The sequence below is a fragment of the Malaya genurostris genome, chromosome 2 (genome assembly GCF_030247185.1).
Source record: "Malaya genurostris strain Urasoe2022 chromosome 2, Malgen_1.1, whole genome shotgun sequence".
NCBI lineage: Eukaryota > Metazoa > Arthropoda > Insecta > Diptera > Culicidae > Malaya > Malaya genurostris.
In genome coordinates, this window is record NC_080571.1 from 267,182,908 (window position 1) to 267,204,871 (window position 21,964).

Genomic DNA, 21,964 nt, shown 5'->3' on the forward strand with positions numbered 1-21,964 from the left:
CCAGTTCACCATGAAATTTTCCCCGACAGGTTAAATTACATGTCTCACTCGTGTTGGTACACCACCCAACCGTCTCGCCGTTAGGCAGGTTTCGCTTGGACATCGCGACATAACCATTTATTTTTTTTTTTTTTTAGGTCAAATCAGGCAGCTAACCGAGCCAACTTTTACACTCGAACAATTCTAAAATCAATTTTTCTACCACCCCACTCAGCAGCCACCAGCAGCGACTAGAATACCTGCATGCATGATTTGGTAACCACCTTTTACTAGTGAGCCTTGATCCGCTGGTCCGTTTGCACGGCTGTGAGATGTGATCCATTCCAATAAGGGCAAAAATCACTTCAATAAGCAACAAACGGCGGCAAAGCACTCCTTGGCTGTGTGTGTGTCTGTTTATGTGTCCTCTATTCATGCACGACACTAGCCGCCAACAAATGCCGTGTCGGTAGCAAGGCGGCCTTGTGCCACTGTATTCTAATGACGTTCCCCAGTGCACACTGCAGCCTATCGTCCCTATCGTCATCAGAATCTGAATCGCCTTCGATGCTACAAACCAGGTTGATTATTAATTCCATACTTTAGCACATGCGGCAACGGCAACCGAAGGAGCAGAGAAGCTGCTGCTGCTGCTGCTGCTGATGTTGGGTTCGAAAAAGCTTCACAGCTATGGGTCATCGACAATAATATACATCAGGATAATGACACAACATGCAACGGTGGACAAAGTGAAAGGTGCCCCGAGGTGGGAACAGAATATCGGTTGTTTATGCCAGTCGATGATGTGATGCATCATCGGAAAATTTACGTGTAAGTGATCAACCGAGATTGTTCAGGTCAAGGTCGATGTTTCTGAAAATGATACTAAGAAATATTATGTTGAAACATATATGAAAATTTACATCTTCCATTCAACCTGGTCAAGCAGTTCATGTTGAATCAATCGTGCACTCTAGCAGTTCAAAGTTGAACCACTAGCAGATACAAACGAGAACAAAAAATTAAGGTTTTAGCCAATTGGAGTTCATTTTTCTCTTAGTCTAAAAAAATGTTAACAAATTATTATTTGTGAAAATGGTATTATTTTTCCGATATTAGCCTTATTAGTAAACATCAACTTAAATTTACTGAAATTTAAAGCTTTTTGCCGGAAACCATTTTTACATTTTAAGCTAAAGTTGTCAAAACAGAACAGGCAAAAAAAACAAAAATATTTTCAAAGAAATTACTGCTGTGAAAAACACGGGCAAAATTCCGATGAGCAAAACGAGTCATGATTTGGGGAAAAAGTATATTTTCATGTTATGATAATCAGTACTGTAAAACTTCATTCAATTCAGTTCAAATCGAATGTGTACACACACTGACGACGATCACTCTACTGCAGTAAACTGCACATTCTAACACACAACCTTTGCTGTCGCACCGAATGGGAATCATCCCGTCCTTCATTCGTTTCTCTTTCTACCGAAGCTCAATTCAACCACCGTCAGTTTATCTCTTGAAGTATCGAAATATCTCTTACAAATGAATGAGAAAGCGGCCTTCAAGTGAGGTTCATGTAAACATTCGAATTGGTTCAAGATAATGGATGAATGGTAAACCAGTCATGATAACTGAAATATCAATTATCAACTGAAATATTATATTATTATCAATATCAATTAATTGTTCCCTTTTTCATTTTTCGTTTTTAATAACACATGGATTAATAAGTCCCGAGACCAAAGCAGAGATGGCGCTCGTAGTAAACCAGTAACCACGTCTTTCTAGAGTACTAACCTTTGCTTCAAACAAGTCAAATTTTTAAGTCGATCCGACCAGAAACAGCCGAGTTATCGAGGTTGGAGTAAAGTCGTTTTGTAGTTTGTTTAAAAAAGTTTCGTGTTTTGATAAAACATTATTTTTTAATGGGTAAAAACACCGTGCAAGCGAAACAATGGATTGAAAAATGTTATCCTGATTCTTGTCCATCAAAAGCAACGATTTGTCGGTGGTTCGCCGAGTTTAAACGTGGTCGTACCGACACAAATGACGCAGAACGCTCGGGTAGACCTGTGGAAGCCGTTACACCAGAAAATGTGAGTGAAGTGACAAAAATTATAATGAAAGATCGTAAAGTGAAGCTCTGTGAGATTGCTGATATGACACAGACATCATATGGAAGTGTATTTACTATCCTTCATGAAAAATTGAGCATGATAAAGGTTTTTTCCAAGTGGGTGCCGCGATTGCTTTCGATGGAACAAAATGCACCCTGCCACAAGTCGATGAAAACAATGGCGAAATTGAACGAATTGGGCTTTGATCTGCTTCCCCACCTCCCATACTCGCCAGATTTAGCCCCCAGTGACTACTGGCTCTTTGCTGATCTTAAAAAACTGCTCCAGGGAAAAAGATTAGACTCAAATGAGGAGGTCATCGCTGAAACTGAAGCTTATTTTGAAGCGAAAGATAAATTTTTGTATAAACATGGTATTGAAAAATTGGAAAAACGTTGGAACCATTGTATCACCCTAAAAGGTGATTATGTTGATGAATAAAAAAAATTTTTGCAAAAAAAATGTTGTTTCCATTGTTACACTCGGGACTTGGATCAATGTTATTTCGAAATACATTTCAAACCGTCGAAAATATCGATTTCAACTTGCAGGGAATAATTGAAAACTTTAATGAGAACCTTATGGTCGGAGAGAGTTTTGTGTTATTGAGTTTATGTTAATACCTATTCATTCGCACTTGCTCACTTCCCACAGTGAAGACAAGGAAGATAATGAAACAGGTAGACTACTTGGCACTAGAAACTGAACAAGCAAAACTTCAAGTGACTAGGTACGGTTATTCAACTGAAAATTAATTCTGGGAGCTTTGGCAATTAAAGTAAAATGAATGACATGCTGACAGTCAACGGCCATGAATTTCATTTTCATCTAATAATTTTCGATTGAAATGAAGTTTTACCGCACTGATGATAATACACCATGATTAAAAGTTCTTTTCATTGAGGAGTATAACCACAGGCGTGTTTCTGCTACGATGATGATTTTTGCAACATAAATCCAGGCATCATGTTTCAAAATATGAAGATTTTAAATATGAATTAAGGGGCTGTCCATAAAAGACGTCACGTCGCAAGGGGGAGGGGGGTGTTTCATAAGACGTGACCTTTTGTGACAGGGGGAAGGGGGGAGGTTTTTGAAATGTGACGTCCAATATGAGTAAACAAGAAAAAAAGCCTTCAAACGGTTTAACTCAAGTTATGCACTGACAATTTTTTCAGTAATTTGATTTTCTAGCATTGATAATAGTATATCATAAGAATTTCTCTTATCTGATTCTGATGCAGTTTATTCAATTGTACTCTATTTGAAAAAGGGCGGGAGATCAACGATTTCAGACGTAGATCATGTCATGTCTTATCTTGATCATATGTGATTTTCCTCCACCAACATCAAAGCTTATCGAATCATCCAATGATTGAACTTACATAAATCAAGAATCATTTTAGCTCAAAATAACTACCCATTGTGTGACGTGACGGAAGATCAGTACCGATATTGATTGATGTTATTTAAAATTCACTGATCAACTGAACTTGAAAGAATTCTTCGGCAGTGATCTCGTTTTGATGAGGTCTTTATTTTCTTTATTTTCTCAGCCCAGTATGCTACACTAAGGAAATATTATTCTTTACCTAAAACAATAATATATTTGTGTACCCCTAGGAGGAATAAAACAGATGATTTAAATGTTTCATCAATTCTAACCAAATACTTTTGTTAATTTATATAATTGATATTAATAAAATAATTCCGATGATTTTGTAGTTTTAGGGATATTTTTTAATCTAATGACAGCATGTAATAAATCGATTTTTCCCTCATATTTGTTTGGTTTGTCATACATATTGAGAATGTATTGAGATGAATTTTATTTAATTCGAATTCGTGACATGTGACATAAGGGGGGGTGGGGGGACTTTGATTCTGTGACAATTTGTGACAAAGAGGGGATGGGGAGTCAAAAATCGTCAAAAAAAAAGCGTGACGTCTTTTATGGACAGCCCCTAAATGAAATGGTATGATGAACGTATTTTTTACGTGCCAAATGCTGCTTTAAATAGCAAATCAGTTAAAAGCACTGCTTGTTTCTTCTAATCTGAATCATTTATAGTTGAAATATTGTTTTTTTTTTGAAAAACGACGGCGCTTAAAATAACGTGTTATATAATGCGTTATACGAATCAAATCTCATGAAAACAAACTTGATGTCGAGTTTTTATGATGCAGCGGAATGATTTTTTTCTGTTTAAAACTGTCCAAGAAAACATGAACGCACTTTGATTTCGCTGTAAATAATTCACAATTGTTAGATATTCAAATTTTATTCGATATACTGATAATATTAGACTACAACAGCAGAATATTATTCTCAACATTTGCTACTTAGCCATTGTAGACTAGCTGACGCACCTTATTGCGAACGTTCCTCATTAAATTCCGTACAGACTTCTTGACGACAAGTTTTGACACTTTTTTCCAATCTTTTTCGAACTGTTGAATGGTTTCGGCTGCCGAGACATGTTTCCTAAGATGTGCCGTCGTTAATGCCCAAAATTCCTCAATTGGTCGAAATTGTGGGCAATTTGGTGGATTCATGTCTTTTGGGACGAAAGTGACATTTTTGGTAGTATACAATTCTACCGTTGATTTCGAGTAGTGGCAAAAAGCAACATCTGGCCAAAAGATAACAGCATCCTTGTGGCTTCGAATCATGGGTAGAAGTCGGTTTTGTAAACATTCCTTGATGTATATTTCGCTGTTCGTTGAAGCATTGGCGATGAAGGGTTTCGAAATCTTACCGCAGCTACAAATTGTTTGCCAGATCATAGCTTTCTTACCAAATTTTTCGACTTCAATCGATGTCTCGGACTGGTTTCACACTTGCTAATAATATAGTGGTCCCGGCAAGGATTTGTAATCGAGTTTCACGTAGGTTTCGTAGTCCATGATTATGCAGTTCAAATTTCCAGCAAGAATCGTATTGTACAGCTTTCGAACCCTCGGCCTGATCGATGCTTCTTGTTTCGGACTACGTACTACGTACTTTGGTTGTTTCCGCTTCTTATAGGTTCGAAGATTTAAACGTTCTTTAGCACGAAGAACATTTGACTTCGAAGTGCCCACTTTTTTGGCCACATCCCGAACTAAAACCTCCTTCTTTTGCTCGAACGCCTTCAGTATACGTTTATCCAACTGAGGGTTAGCAGGACCTTTTTTTCGATCCGTTTTCGGTTTATCCTCAAAGGTGTTATCCTCACCGAACTTCCTGATTGCATTTCGCACGGCTTTTTCACTTACTTCTTCCATTTTTGCTATCTTTCTCAGTGACAGTCCGAGTTCTGTGCACCATTTGTACACAATTTTTCGACGTTGTTCTGCTGAAAGTCCACGCATTTCGAAACAAACTAATGAAAACGAATAAACAACTGCACAAGTGGTTAGGGAAGAGTGTAAACAACAGGACGCAGCCATAAAAATTGACAGATTCTGAACCATTGCGAAATGGCAGCGGTTTTTGGTTGCCTCCATACTTTCTGGGACAGTCTTTAAAAGAGTAGACCATGTGCCAATAGTAACTATTAAGTCACGTGACTGCATTGGTTTGCGTGAAAACTGAAAACCTGCGGACAGTGACGATAAAAAGACGATCACTCACGGTCGATCATCTCTGTCATCCGTTCCAGGATTACAACATCGTGAATCAGAAACCGGTTGAAAGCTGCTGCGCAATTGACCGCTTCTAACCTAAGAAAACCTGCAACACGCATGGATCACGTGCAAGCAACTGACCACTGATGATCTTTTGTGCAAGCAATTATGATTTCATCTTTTTTCGTGATTTGTTTTTTTTTATTTGTTTGTTTGTTTGAGTTGTCGGACAAGCCATCCAGTCTTCTGCCAGCGAAATTCCAGAAGTGCGAATAAGATAAAAACAAGAATCCGCGTAAGAAAATGGATTTGTTTTGCTGATTCACACTCCAGAGGTTCTCTATTTACCTGTTACATGTTCAACCAACGGATGAATTTTACGAAATAGATTTTTCGTTCAAGTCATGTCAGTAAACAATGAACCTAAATAAATTTAATGAGTTCTTAAAACCGACATCGTCTTTCCCATCTCATAACTCGACCGGAATCCCATCAGCAGGAAGTCAGGGAATCTAGCATCCCCGAGGGGGTACCACCGTTGCCAGTTAAGCTGATCTTGCATGGTTCGTACGAAAACTGTCCATTCTCGTCAAACTTTGCTCGAGCGGAAACTTTGCTAATTGCGATAACAGCGCTCGCTCGGTTGGTTGGGCGGTTGGCATATTACCAGAGCAACAGTCGAGGTTCACCGTAAGAAAGTATTACGTTGGGAACCACCACGGGTGGGGATGGTTGGGGAAGAGGGCAAGTGAAAACTTGAGCGATTGCCGTGAGTTCATGCTGAATCATAACAAACAAGCGTTGATTACCGTCAAAACTGAATAGAGGAAGATATCTTAGCAGGCTAATAATACGATAATTGGATTTAAATTGCCCGGGTTGCTCATTACGGTTCGAGTAGGCGGAGAAACGTCAATGTACTTTTTTTTCCTGTTGTTGCTGGATAAGAAGTAATTTTATTAACCCAGGCCTAAAAATAGTCATTTCTGTTATCCGGTGTCTTCGCCAGTGCTGAAAGTGCACAGTTTTTTTTTACTTCCAGCAGACAGAAGTCGTGACAAACGTTGTGCAAAATAGTTGCCTCCTCAGCACCAGGACCATCGGGAATCCTGTCACGAAGTCGGGTCGGTGTCTTCATAAATCAAACAAATAGGGCGCGAAACGAAGTTGATAGATTATTTTAATTTCTCTTCGTTCGGGGCTAGCTAGACGGGACGGGCTTCCATGGGAATGCCGAATGCCGGTGTCAGTGGACTGCAAAATGCACTTTTTGTTTAGCACCGGTAACATGCTCGTTGAGCCAGAATATTCTCCAGTATTTTTGTTATTATTAGCCCGCTTGATTGCTTGTTTGAATCGTGACGGAGAACGAATCACGTCAGTTAACATGTGTCAGTTGGCTTTCGGTCAATTCTCGTTTTCAACGATTAATAATTTGAATCCCTAGGAACTTCAGACCATACTAGTTTTGGTGGAGGATTAAAAAAATGCAATGAACCATGCTACTCCATCGCTGAAACACAATGATATTCATATTTCATTCACGTGCATATCCTGTCTGTGAAAATAAGTATATTTAGACATCACTTGGCACTGACCCAAAAGCGTTTTCGTCGATTCCTTAGTCACCTCACAGAACTCTACTAAAATACCGAGTGCGTTCAGCGTGTTGCCGTCTTCAAATTTCATCTACTGAACACCAGCTGAGCAGTGGACATAACCACAGACGGTGGCCGTCTCTTCCCAGGCGAGCTAAAAAAAAACATAAAATAAAGGGATAGTCAAACGAACTGAACCCGACCGCCGAGTCGAGTCTGCTTTGTACGACCACCGCGCACCTCGCAGCAATGACACTGGAGCACGAGAACAAAGCACCCGGACAAAACAAATTATTAATTAACCACCGGAGCGATGATTGCCATGTCATCAATTCAGTGGGTTGTTTACAATAATGATTCGTACGAAGCGTGAATTGACGGGAACAAGTCCACCGTCGGGGCAGCCGTGGATTTTTGTTGCCGTGTGGAGAATCCTAGAGCGAAGATAAACGGCCGCAGCGAAGGAAGCCAAACAGTCGAATCCGAGACGGTGTCAAGCTCCCCAGTCCGGTAATGGAAGGCCGGGAGCAGAGCGAAAAATAGTTAACGAATGAGCCGAAGGATGGCGATTTCAGTAATGAGCAAGATAAATTGTTCTTGGCAATGGGACAGATTCGTAAGATAAATAATGGCCGTGTACAGTGTTAATTATTAAAATGCCTGGAGGTGACTGGGCGAGGTGCTTCACTTTTCAAACAACAACTCAGAAATCGATACATCAGAACGAAACGGAAACTGCTAGTCACTGATGAGTAAAACTAGTTAATGCCTTATGGTGCCTCAGAGATCAAATAAAAAATAAAACATTGATGTATTCGAAACAGTTTCAGTAGTTCCCACGTCATGTCAACGAGGGAAGTATGATGATGACAGTTTCTAGGAGACAGTTCCACACTTTTGACTGAGACGAAATTCAATACTTTTGGAACGGAGATAAGAATTGAGCTGGTGTAATGATGCCTTTCTCATATTACTTATATTTTCAAAAACACCATTAAAAGATTCTGTCAAGATTTTGTTTAAAATCAAAAACTATCTTTGGGTATAAAGTACCATCACCTTTTCAATTTTTCTAACAGTTATGTCAAGTGGCAACCCTGCACGCTATACAAAATTGAACAAACCACGCTGTGTGTTAGGCGGTGCCGTTTCCTTCTTCCGTACCAGCACGTACCAATGCGTACCGGGTTTGCATCATTTTGTATGACAGTTTAAAAGTTTTGATACTCATCGCCTTATAATTTCAGAACAGGAAGTCGGATCTGGATGAAATTACACAGTATTTTTTAAGCCACTGATAGCTTTAATTTGAGTCATGATTTGGGGAAATCGGTTTAACCGTTGCTGAGAAGCCGAAATGAGCTCCGTTTTTGGAGTTTTTCTCCACTATTACCGGTGCGTTCGGAAGGGATAATCGGGGACAAGTAGTCCCAAAGTAGGTTTATATATTCACTAACTAGCAAGGTCTGCCAGCTAGATTAATTCACCAGTAAGTTTTATAAAAATTTGCACCTCGTTTCGTCATCACTTTTGAAAAAAAAAACTCATGAAGTTGAAAATTTTTCACTTGAAGAATGTCCCAGAAAGTATAGACGCAACCAAAAACCGCTGCCATTTCGCAATGGTTCAGAATCTGTCAATTTTTATGGCTGCGTCCTGTTGTTTACACTCTTCTCTAACCACTTGTGCAGTTGTTTATCCGTTTTCATTAGCTTGTTTCGAAATGCGTGGACTTTCAGCAGAACAACGTCGAAAAATTTTGTACAAATGGTGCACAGAACTCGGACTGTCACTGAGAAAGATAGCAAAAATGGAAGAAGTAAGTGAAAAAGCCGTGCGGAATGCAATCAGGAAGTTCGGTGAGGATAACACCTTTGAGGATAAACCGAAAACGGATCGAAAAAAAGGTCCTGCTAACCCTCAGTTGGATAAACGTATACTGAAGGCGTTCGAGCAAAAGAAGGAGGTTTTAGTTCGGGATGTGGCCAAAAAAGTGGGCACTTCGAAGTCAAATGTTCTTCGTGCTAAATAACGTTTGAATCTTCGAACCTATAAGAAGCAGAAACAACCAAAACGTAGTCCGAAACAAGAAGCATCGATCTGGCCGAAAGCTGTACAATACGATTCTTGCTGGAAATTTGAACTGCATAATCATGTACGACGAAACCTACGTGAAACTCGATTACAAATCCTTGCCGGGACCACAATATTACACGGTGCGAGAAGGGCAAGTGTTAAACCAGTCCGAGACATCGATTGAAGTCGAAAAATTTGGTAAGAAAGCTGTGGTCTGGCAAGCAATTTGTAGCAGCGGTAAGATTTCGAAACCCTTCATCACCACTGCTTCAATGAACAGCGAAATATACATCAAGGAATGTTTACAAAACCGACTTCTACCCATGATTCGAAGCCACAAGGATGCTGTTATCTTTTGGCCAGATGTTGCTTTTTGCCACTACTCGAAATCAACGGTAGAATTGTATACTACCAAAAATGTAACTTTCTTCCCAAAAAAAAATAATCCACCAAATTGCCCACAACTTCGACCATCTTAGAAAACATGTCTCGGCAGCCGAAACAATTCAACAGTTCGAAAAAGATTCGAAAAAGTGTCAAAACTTGTCGCCAAGAAGTCTGTAAGGAATTTAATGAGTAAAGTTCGGAAGAAGGTGCGCCAGCTAGTCTACAATGGCTAAGTAGCAAATGTTGAGAATAATATTCTGTTGTTGTAGTCTAATATTACCAGTATATCGAATAAAAATTGAATATCTAACACTTGTGAATTATTTACAGCGAAATCGAAGTGCGTCCATATTTGCTGGGACAGTCTTTAAAAACCTGTTTTAATCCACCTAGTGGTGTAATGATGCCTTTCTCATATCAATCAAACTATCATATATAATACTGTGGTATTCTTCAAAATATTTTTCTTCGATTCTTAAAAGAATAATCGAAATAGATTTGTTTGACCGTCAACTGATAAAAAATGTCAATTGGAAAAGATTTGAGGTCGATTTAGAAAACTTTTTACGGTTTGTCGCTCTTTTCAGTGATGGTATAAAATTTTTAACACACTTTACCCTATATTCCCGGATCCGGAAGTCGGATCATGATGAAATTCAGGAATTACGTATGGGACCACAGGACCTTTCAATTGAACCTAAGTTTGTGAAAATCGGTCGCGCCATCTATGAGAAAAGTTAGAACACATATTTTCATTTTTTTGCACATTTTACCCCATAAAGTTAGAGTTAAACGTTACAAACACACATACGCACATACACACACACACACACAAACACACACACAGACATTTTGCGTACTCGACGAACTGAGTCGAATGGTATATGAGACACGGGCCTCGGTTCAAACGTCGGTTTTCACAGTGATTGCATAACCTTTCTATATGAGAAAGGTAAAAAAAAATTTTCTTCGATTCTTAAAAGAATAACCGAAATCGGTTTGTTTGACCGTCTACTGATAAAAACCATCAAATTGGAAAAGATTTGAGGTCGATTTAGAAAATTTTTCAAGGTTTTTCCCCATTTTCAGTGATGGTGTACAATTTTTAACACACTTTACCCTATATTTCCGGATCCGGAAGTTGGATCCGCATGAAATTCAGGAATAATGTATGGGACCACAGGACCTTTCATTTGAACCTAAGTTTGTGAAAATCGGTCGCGCCATCTATGAGAAAAGTTAAAACACATATTTTCTTTTTTTTGCACATTTTACCCCATAACTCTCGAACCGGAAGTCGGATCCAAATAATATTCAGGAATTTTGTATGGGACGTCAAGACCTTTCATTTGAATCTAAGTTTGTGAAAATCGGTTCAGCCATCTCTGAGAAAAGTTAGTGCACTTATTTTCACAATTTTTTGCACATTTTACCCCATAATTCCGGAACCGGAAGTCGGATCCAAATAATATTCAGGAATTTTCTATGGGACCACAAGACCTTTCATTTGAATCTAAGTTTGTGAAAATCGGTTCAGCCATCTCCGAGAAAAGTTAGTGCAAAAAAACGTTACATACACACATACGCACATACACACACATACACACACAGACATTTTGCGTACTCGACGAACTGAGTCGAATGGTATATGACACTCGGCCCTCCGGGCCTCGGTTCAAAAGTCGGTTTTCACAGTGATTGCATAGCCTTTCTATATGAGAAAGGCAAAAATAATGATAGGTTCCTTTTTGATTCTACTATGAAAAAGCTATTTCGTTATGATACTAGCGTAAAAAGGGAACAAAATAGTTTTTTTTTCATTTTCTTCAATTAGTTTTAAACATTGAACTGCTATGCCCTGATAAGTGGAAGACGAAACGATGAACACTACGTAAAATTTATCATTTCATTGTGCTTGGGAATTTTGTTGGAGTTTTGTTTTTCCTCTGCGCCTTGCTATTGCCGAAATACAAATAATACACCTACAAAAATGTTCAACAGGAACTCGCTAATGTCGACATTTTTTTATATCTATATATATCACGAGATTGTTATTCAAAGCAATTTAATTTGGACTGTGCACAGACAGAACCAATATCCCGGTCCGGTTTCGGTTACATCTCCAAGGTAGCCATTTTTGTTCGCCCGAAACAGGTGATCCGCTTTGAATCCGGCTCACATTTCGAGCAGGCAGACGACTGCGGGCGCACTCACATTTTCCACATTTTCCGTGACATGGACACCAACCCGACCCGGGTATTTTTGGCCAGGCTGCTGTTCTGATCGGTGATTGATGAGTGCAGATAATCATCATTTCGACATCAGTGTCCCCTTTTCGATCGTAGCCGTATAGCGATCTGACTACAGGTAGGTCGGAATTTCAATCTTTTTTTTTCCTTTTTCCTTATCCTACTACGCCCCAGAAGCTCACAGATTTCGATATGATTTCCCGATGAAACCACGGATGTGACACAGTATCACACCGAAAAGGACATTTAATGAATATGCATGTATAGAATATATTCTCACCGCCGTGTCTACAATGTCGGCAGCTTACGAAGCGACAGGAAAAGATAACGAAGCCATAGGCATTCTCGGCTGGCAGTGCATGGCGTCATTACAACGTGCCCGGAATAAAACACCACCCTCGGCTCCACCCACCACGCTTTATGTGAGAGGTAGGGGGGGTTTGCGAACTCGCCGCTGGCTGTGTCTGCAAGGTCTTCAACCATTCCGTCAACCAACCAACCAACCAACCACCAGTCACTCAGAGTGACATTGTACTGTGTGCATGTGCTTCCACATTCTTCAATGTTCCATGCACTCATTTTCAATTACTAATATGGAGCCGCTGGAGGGTGGCTGAGATCGTACCGGGAATGAATGGGGCGAGGGAATGAAAATGCGTGAAATTTCCACAGGTCTCAGAATGCTGTTGTGTGTGTGTGTGTGGTGATAAGTTGCTGCTGATGGTGCGTGACACCACCCGGAAGCAATAACCGTACTCGGGAATAAATTCAATAGATTATTTATGGTTTTGTGTGAAACGAACCACTGGCGGCGCAATTATTCAACTAGGTCGTTTTGATATGAAAAAAAAAAATCTGCGCGATAACCGTTTGAAACTTTCAATTATCGAAACATTGTATCTTTTGTGACGCTACTACGTTCGGAAATGACAAGGGACCTTTTTTGTTGTCGTTGTTGTTCGTGCATTCGATCAATAATTTCCTATCAATGCAATCGAATAAATCAACTGGCATAGCGCCAGACTCCCCACTGCTGACATTGATTGAAGTTCCTTTTGTCGCATGGTAAATCGGGCTCCACCGAGCCCTTCGGTGACAAATGGGGAAGGGGAATTATTCTGATAACAATTTGCTACAAAATCATTCCCGGTTCAGCCCGATGTTAAAAAAAAGAACAGAACATTTCCAACGACACCCGGAATGGAAGAATCATTTAGGGATCAAATCGCAACTGTTAATTGAATTCCGATCCGGATAGAAGGGACGATGCGTCGGAAACGAATGGAATGGGACCGTGCAGCCATTTGTGTGTGATTTCCTCCCTTTTTCGGTATCCAGTTTTTAAAGCTTTCGACTGTGATGTATTTAAAGGAAAGCGACAATGTGTTTTGTTGAATAATGATGTAGAGAGATTTTCCATTCTGTGATGTTTCTTAATCCAACTGGAAATTGTGCTTTTCCGTAATCGATGGTAACATATTGTTATGCTCCATATATTCTTAGTGTAGAGGAAGAAACTTTAAGTAGGAGCTTCGTAGCACCAGAAGAATTCGTTCACTTGAACACGTTTCGGTTGAAAACAAGGTTGCTGTTAGGAGTTGGTGGCAAGAAGTAGAATTGGCTGAGGATCAAAATTACAACTACGGTTATGTTTGACATATTTCGGTGCAATGCAGTGAAGATGTCTTGGAGGCAGAGTCTAAGCACTGACGGTAGCACCAGTGTCATTATTTGTGGCTGCTCATAAATTATCAGAATGTTTCTAAACAGCCAACACCAACTTGAATCTTCCTTCCTATTCATTTAGTTATAGATGTTTCTCTTATAAAAATTATTTTGAACGAAAATGGGGTGCAAGTGAGTTAAAAAAAACATAATAAGGTACTAGCATGTTCTTGAAATGTTTGATTCCATTTGGTTTGAGGTTAGGCTAATCGATGGATCGATGACCTCGGAGCATGATTTGCTAAGTATTTGTTATTAAGCAAGTTTTGTCGATTTCACTAAGAATATTCACATGAAATAACAAAGAACATAGGATATAGAAAAATGGATAAGGAAAATGTTGACAAGGGGCAAGGGGAACAAGAGAGCAAAGGGAGCAAATAGAGCATAGAGAGCACAGGGAACAAAAAGAGCACAGGGAGCAAAGAGAGCACAGGGAGCAAAGAAAGCAAAGGGGGCAAAGGGAGCAAACGTGAGAAAAAGAGAGCAAAATAGAGCAAAAGAGAGAAAAGGGAACGAAAGGGAGTAAAGGGAACAGAAGGGAGCAAAGGGACCAAAGGCATCAGAGAGAGCAAAGAGAGCACAGGGAGCAAAAAGAGCACAGGGAGCAAAGGGAGCAAAGAGAGCACAGGGAGCAGAGGAAGCAAAGGAGGCAAAGGGAGCAAAAGTGAGAAAAAGGGAGCAAAATAGAGCAAAAGAGAGAAAAAGCGAGCGAAAGGGAGCAAAAGGGAGCAAAAGGGAACAAAAGAGAGCAAAAGGGAGCAAAATAGAGAAAAAGGGAGTGAAAGGGAGTAAAGGGAGGCAAAGGGAGCAAAGCGACCAAAGGCATCAGAGAGAGCAAAGAGAGCACAGGGAGCAAAGGGAGCAAAGGAAGCAAAGGAAGCAAAGGAAGCAAAAGAAGCGAAGGAAGCAAAGGCAGCAATGGGAGCAAAAGGGAACAAAGAACAGCATAAGGGAGCAAAAGGGAGTAAAGGGAGCAAAGGGACCAAAGGCAGCAGAGAGAGCACAGGGAGCTAAGGCAGCAAACGGAGCAAAAGGGAGTACAGGAAGCAAAGGGAGCACAGGGACCAAAGCGAGCAAAGAGAGCAAAGGGAGAAAAGGGAGCAAAAGAGAGAAAAGAACCAAAAGGAGCAAAGAGAGCAGAGGGAGCTAAGGGAGCAAAGAGAGCAAAGAGAGCAAAGAGAGCAACGACAGAACAAGGGTACAAAGGAACAAGATAACAATCGAACAAGAGAGAAAGGAGAAAAAGGAACTAAGGAACAAGGAAACAAGGGAACAAGTGAACAAGTGGGCAAGGGCACAAAGGAACAAGGGCCCATGGGAATAAGGCAACAAAGGAACAAGGGAACAATGTAAAAAGGGAAGAAGAGAACAAGGGAGTAAGGGATCAAGCTAACGAAAGAAGAAGAATACAATGGAATACGGGAACAAAAGAGCAAGGAAACAAAAGAGCAAGGGAACAAAAGAGCAAGGGAACAAAAGAGCAAGGGAATAAAGGAACAAAAGGACAAAGGAACAAAGGAACAAAGGAACAAAGGAACAAAGGAACAAAGGAACAAAGGAACAAAGGAACAAAGGAACAAAGGAACAAAGGAACAAAGGAACAAAGGAACAAAGGAACAAAGGAACAAAGGAACAAAGGAACAAAGGAACAAAGGAACAAAGGAACAAAGGAACAAAGGAACAAAGGAACAAAGGAACAAAGGAACAAAGGAACAAAGGAACAAAGGAACGAAGGAACGAAGGAACGAAGGAACGAAGGAACAAAGGAACGAAGGAACGAAGGAACGAAGGAACGAAGGAACGAAGGAACGAAGGAACGAAGGAACGAAGGAACGAAGGAACGAAGGAACGAAGGAACAAAGGAACAATAGAACAAAGGAACAAAGGAACAAAGGAACAAAGGAACAAAGGAACAAAGGAACAAAGGAACAAAGGAACAAAGGAACAAAGGAACAAAGGAACAAAGGAACAAAGGAACAAAGGAACAAAGGAACAAAGGAACAAAGGAACAAAGGAACAAAGGAACAAAGGAACAAAGGAACAAAGGAACGAAGGAACAAAGGAACAAAGGAACAAAGGAACAAAGGAACAAAGGAACAAAGGAACAAAGGAACAAAGGAACAAAGGAACAAAGGAACAAAGGAACAAAGGAACAAAGAAACAAAGGAACAAAGGAACAAAGAAACAAGGGACCAAGGAACCAAGAGACCAAGGGCCAAGTTTTATTTTCGAAATAAAAAAAAAAGCTAGGCTTCTATTTGCAGCGCTAACTTTCTCATTGGTCATTTTGCCTTTCTCTATAGAGAAGCAATAGAACTGCAGAAAAAGAAATGTTTGTGTGTGTGTGTGCATGCACCTTTCAACGAATTTTTTACTGCTCAGTTCTCTCGAAAATGTAACAAACATAGGCTCGTTTTGAAGCCACTTTTGAACTAATGATCAAGTGACAAGATCAAATAACTGTGACTTCTGCTTCCGGAGATATGATTCTATAAATGACGTAACCGTCAAAACGCGTTGTTTTCACCGCTCAAGTTTCTCAGAGTTGACTAAAACGATTTTTACAAACTAAGGCTTATTTGAAAGTTACTATTGTGTCATTAACCGAGTTCAACGATTGAATGGCTGTCATCACTTATGATTCCGGAGATATAACGGTATAAGTGGCGTAAGCCACAAAACGTGCATTTCCTCTCCGCTCAACTTTCTCGTAGATGACCAAAATTTCAACTGGATTTCAACAAAGTTAGGCTCGTTCGGAAACTACTACTGGTTCATTGAACATTCGAACAGTATATTCGAAGTTCAAATGGCTGCTACTTACGATTCCGGTGATATAATGGCATAAGTGAAGTAAACGTCAAAACTCAACACCGCTTAGTTGTAAACCATATGGATTAACCAATATCAATAATATTAGGCTCATTCGAGACTAAAAATGGGCTATGAAGATCATATGGCTAATAAATTATTTATTTTTTCTATCCATATAATTATTTCGAATCGTGATCTATGATCACGTTCAAAGGTATTATTGCTGATACGCATGGTTTGAGGAATGTTGTCAAATGTGTGTCATAAACGCTGTAGTATGCTTTTGATGTCAAAAATAAGCCTAAATAGTCAAATAAAACAACACAAAAAATTAATTTGATCATGTACCTCAAGGAAGTCACAGCAAGTCTCTTCTGTTTTTACTGTATATCAACTGCGCCAATGGATTCAAAACTGTACCTCGAAATTCACCTACGAGGAAATATCTCCCATTCTACTGACTACAAGTCAACCTATCAATAATTTTCTTTCGGAAACCCTAATGCCTAAATCTCCCAACGTTGATATGCTGTTTAGTCCAGCCGAAAGAAGCCATTAGGTCTGCACAAAATTGAATTTCATTTTTCATTGGAAATATCTTCTGTTACGGAGAAGAATGGCCGGATTTCAAAACGAATTGATCGATGCTATAGAAACGCTAAACTTGGCACAACTTTTCAGTAAACGGGTCACAAACGACGCCAAAAACGTCTCACTAATTGATGTTTCCAAGGAACTGACTCGAGGAGGCAAAATCGGCTTTGCCAAAGTTGTGTGATGTTGTTTTAGCGGTTTCATGGAAAACGAAAACGAAAACGAAATGTTTTGATCTCTCTCGTCCTTTTAGACTGAATTGCCATTCAAGTGACTAACATTGTTTCGTGGTTAGTACGCACCAAAACAAAACAAAAATTTTCGACTCAACCTACTAACAAGCCACAAAAATGAGTTAACCAAACAAACACATCCGACGACTTGACCCGCCGCTACCACCACCGAACGAACCATGACTAATCGTTTCCGTAATTTCCCCCCGACCAGAAAAACGCCCTCAAAGATGACTTTCAGCCTTTAGCCAATGAACAGACAATAACATGGTATGATGGATCTTCATTAGGGGAAGGAGGGAGGGCAAACTGAAGCCTTCCCTCGATTCGGTGTTTGCTCGTGCGGAGCAACACACTGACCGACGCATTCATTGCCGCAACCCGGTGGCGCCGCATCGGCCGCCAACACCGACGCCATGTTGTTAGTTTAATTTTCATTCACCCCTCGTTGGCTACGAATCGGAACCGGAGTCCTGCCTTGGGTCAGTTCGGGAGTGATGACTGGACTAAAGTGTTTAAAGGTCACTGTGGTGAGTCGGTAAAAAAAAAAACAGTAACCGTGCTGTACAAATTTAGTTCCGATGCAAAGCTTGACCTGCTGTTTTGGGCAGTTTACTCACTTCTTTTTTTCGCTAATGCCAGGGTACTGAGAATCAGCAGACACCGGACTCGAGACACTGTTTTTCCACGCAAAGCAAATCCATAAATGCTAGGACATTGACAGCAAGTCATCAGCAATTAGCTTAAAAAGCTTACAATCCAATCCCGTTCCGGGCGGTTAGTTTTCATATTAATTCGCACATGACCTAGCGTTTTAACCCAGGGAGATCCGCGTGCCATCATCCCGTCACTAATTTGCTCACGTTTATTATTCCATTCCCAAAGCGAGGTTTTCTCCCGTCAGTGCGGGATTATGAAACCCTTTCGAATGTGTTCGTAATAATGATGATAAAGAAGAGGACGACGATGACGACAACAACGACTACGAAGAAAACGACCGCGTCGACAACGGTGTTGATGATAATGCTGTTCACAAACAAATTAGAGAGATAGAGGTCATATTTTGCTAATGGCTAGCAACCCAAGCTCGGTTGGTTGGTTGGTGGGTTGGTTGGCTTAGCGGCACATGAAAACAAGAAGAAAAAAAACCGCAGGTCGCCGCCCTAACGAGTGCGAATTCACGATGGAGAAAATGTTGTAGACCTTCTTCGTACTACTAGACTAGAACTACTAGGCGGTGAGCTTTCGGTTGCTATGGAATTATTGAATAAATATAAATACAATCATTCGTCGAGTTGTTGTTTTCTCCGTCCGTGAGGGGGGTGTTGGTTTTATGCGCTTACGCCCACCCCGCGTCTTGACGGGGACTTTCCGACTACACAAAGGAATTTCCTGTCAACCGACCAACCCCACCGGTAGTGGTGCCCCGCTTTTCGCACCCTTCCCACTTGACTCACTTCGTTCGGGAATCGTTTCGGGGTCGACATGTATATATTGCAGCTAAACTACGAACATTATATTGGAATAGAATGTTTCGTGGTTCCAAGGAAGTGAAACGAAAAAAAAAAACTTCTACAGCAGCAAAAATTTATTGCATAACAATGAATCGCTTGCTGCCATTAGTCGGCAATGTCGTTTTCGTCGTCGTCGTCGTCGTCATCATCATCATAGCCCCCTTTTATGCTACATGAAAAAGGTCTATCACTTTAAATAGTAGTAAATTTCTGTCAATATCGGTTTGATTTCCGTACTTTTTCGTAGTATTATTCGGAACAAAATATTCACTGCGTATGGACACAGAAAATCCCAATTAAAAACTGTCCCAGAAAGTATGGACGCACTTCGATTTCGCTGTAAATAATTCACAAGTGTTAGATATTCAAATTTTATTCGATATACTGATAGTATTAGACTACAACAACAGAATATTATTCTCAACATTTGCTACTTAGCCACTGCAGACTAGCTGGCGCACCTTCTTGCGAACGTTCCTCATTAAATTCCGTACATACTTCTTGGCGACAAGTTTTGACACTCTTTTCCAATCTTTTTCGAACTGTTGAATGGTTTCGGCTGTCGAGACATGTTTCCTAAGATGTGCCATCGTTAATGCCCAAAATTCCTCAATTGGTCGAAGTTGTGGGTAATTTGGTGGATTCATGTCTTTTGGGACGAAAGTGACATTTTTGGTAGTATATCATTCTACCGTTGATTTCGAGTTGTGGCAAGAAGCAAGATCTGGCCAGAAGACAACAGGATCCTTGTGGCTTCGAATCATGGGTAGAAGTCGTTTTTGTAAACATTCCTTGATGTATATTTCGCTGTTCATTGAAGCAGTGGTGATGAACTTGCCAGAACATAGCTTTCTTACCAAATTTTGCGACTTCAATCGATGTCTCGGACTGGTTTAACACTTGCCCTTCTCGCACCGTATAATATTGTGGTCCCGGCAAGGATTTGTAATCGAGTTTCACGTAGGTTTGTTTGAGGGTTGCATAAATAGTGCAAACTTTGCGTCTGGTTAGCGGTTTAAATTGAACTGCTAGGCACGAGATGGCAGTTCAGTTTGAACTGCTTTAAGCACTGACGAGCCGAAAGCGAAACGCGAAGAAATATTGAAAATGACTTTTAGGGCGCAGAAATGCGCAGGATCACATAATGATATTTGACATGTAGAAGAAAAATGCGCTGAAATCAAATGCTATTGAAATAGATGAAAGACAAATTAGATAGCTGAAATATAATTTACAGAATAACATAAATTCATTCGGCACGTCAGAAAAGACATTGCACTCCGTTGCAAAACAAAAAGTGTTCTGTAAGTAGCAGAAACTTTACGTCTGCTTAGTGGTTCAAATTGATCTGCCGAGTTTAGCACTAAGCAGTTCAATTTGAACTGCTCTGCACTGATGAGTCAAAGACGAAACGTAAAAATAATAAAATAATAGTTTCCTCCTTCAGTTTTCATTTTTAATACTTTACTCCATTTATAATTCTACTCATTTGAACTCGCTCACTACCAAGAGCGAAGACAATGAAGCAGCTAGACTACTTGGCACTTGAAACTGAGCAAGCAAAACTTCAAATGACTAGGTACGAATATTCAACTGACGATGAATTCTGGGAGCTTCACTTGAAAATGGCAGCAAAAGTCAAATGAATTAGTAGGAATAAGCCGACGGTCAGGGGCCATAAATTTAATTTTCATCTTATATTATTCGATCGAAAATGAAATTTTACCGCGCTGATTACGACCATATATTTTGTATGGAAGGATGATAAGAAAGTTTCACAATATCCTATGATACAGAGAGCTTTTGTACTATTAAAAAATTTGTATACTTTAAACAGTGATCCTTCACATATCTGAATTAAAAAAAAAATATTATAGTTCCGGAAAAAAATTTTTTTGTTAGAATTTCTGCCAACTTTTCACGACTGTGCGGAGGAACGACCCACTATTTTGAAGTATTCCTTAATTCTAATAGAAATGTTACTACACGACATAATACAGTTTTTGAACGATAATATTTACTGTTCCAAGTTACAGAAATCATTCTTATTATTATTGATATTAATAGTATTACTTTTGTTTTTCGTTCGAAATTTAATGTGGGTAATCTTCGAAAATTTTGGGTAGGTAGTACTACCCACCGTACCCAACTTTTCTACCGGCCCTGCATACTACCTTTTCATGCTTTTTTTTAATAAAATAATAATTTTGCAATGCTGGCCAACCTTTCGAAAGTTTATTTCATAATCTATAAGGTAGAACAACCAGAAATTTTCTTGTTCAAGTAAGGTATAGGAACATTGGGATACAGTTTCGAATACATAGCTTGAATCTTTTGGAAATAGTGTCAAATTTATGTGAGAGTTGGAAAGCAAAAAAAAATTAACTTAAATAGAATTGATAGAACTGATAGGATATATGATATAGTTATTTTTGATAATATAAAATTAATGTGCAACCCAAAATATACTCATTCTTGAATTCATAATTAGAAACATTAGCATTATTTTTAATAATTTGTTATGTGAATGTGTCATATCTAATCTACGTTTACTGAGTGCGTTTTTGTATGAATGATTACTATTGAGAGACATGCTTGAAACGTTTATAAGAATCATGCGATGCAATCATGAAGTTTGGACTAAAAAATTGCTTCGCTATCACCTATGGTGACATTATTTTGAATTGAACAATCTGTTGAAAACATGAGCTGTTCTATTCGTCATCATAATCATAATCATAATCTCTAAGTCTAAGTTCAGACCGTATCAGAATGATTTTCTTCTAATTAATATTAACCCTGTGGCATGGTTTTCACTTTCGACCTCGCGAATAATTGAGAAAAATTTCTTAAGCGCAGGAATACGTAGGGTGAAACATAATTGTTTTAAGGAACAGAAAAAATGCTACAAAATTAATTACTTGTGAATTGTTACGGTCGTTTCCTACCCATTTGAAACTTACATATAAATAATCTTTTTGCGCCATACATTTTATTTGGAAGGGAAAAATTACTCTCACTGAACCCCAACTTCAAAGAATTCCGAATGAGTTTATTTCT

The 21,964-nt window shown here is 39.5% G+C and overlaps 2 protein-coding genes across 4 annotated transcripts in view; one reads left to right on the top strand and one right to left on the bottom strand.

Moving 5' to 3' along the window:
- LOC131429889 (pseudouridylate synthase RPUSD2-like) overlaps positions 1 to 21,964 on the bottom strand; it is a 610,839-nt gene that overhangs the window by 417,556 nt on the left and 171,319 nt on the right. The window lies entirely within an intron of this gene.
- On the top strand, positions 702 to 20,165 carry LOC131432835 (nucleolar protein 58-like; the record flags this gene model as incomplete). The annotated part of the gene is given in 3 exon segments (XM_058599374.1): positions 702 to 745; positions 14,811 to 15,098; positions 20,111 to 20,165. Coding segments are annotated over 3 exon segments (387 nt in total), but the record flags the coding sequence as incomplete, so codon positions are not given.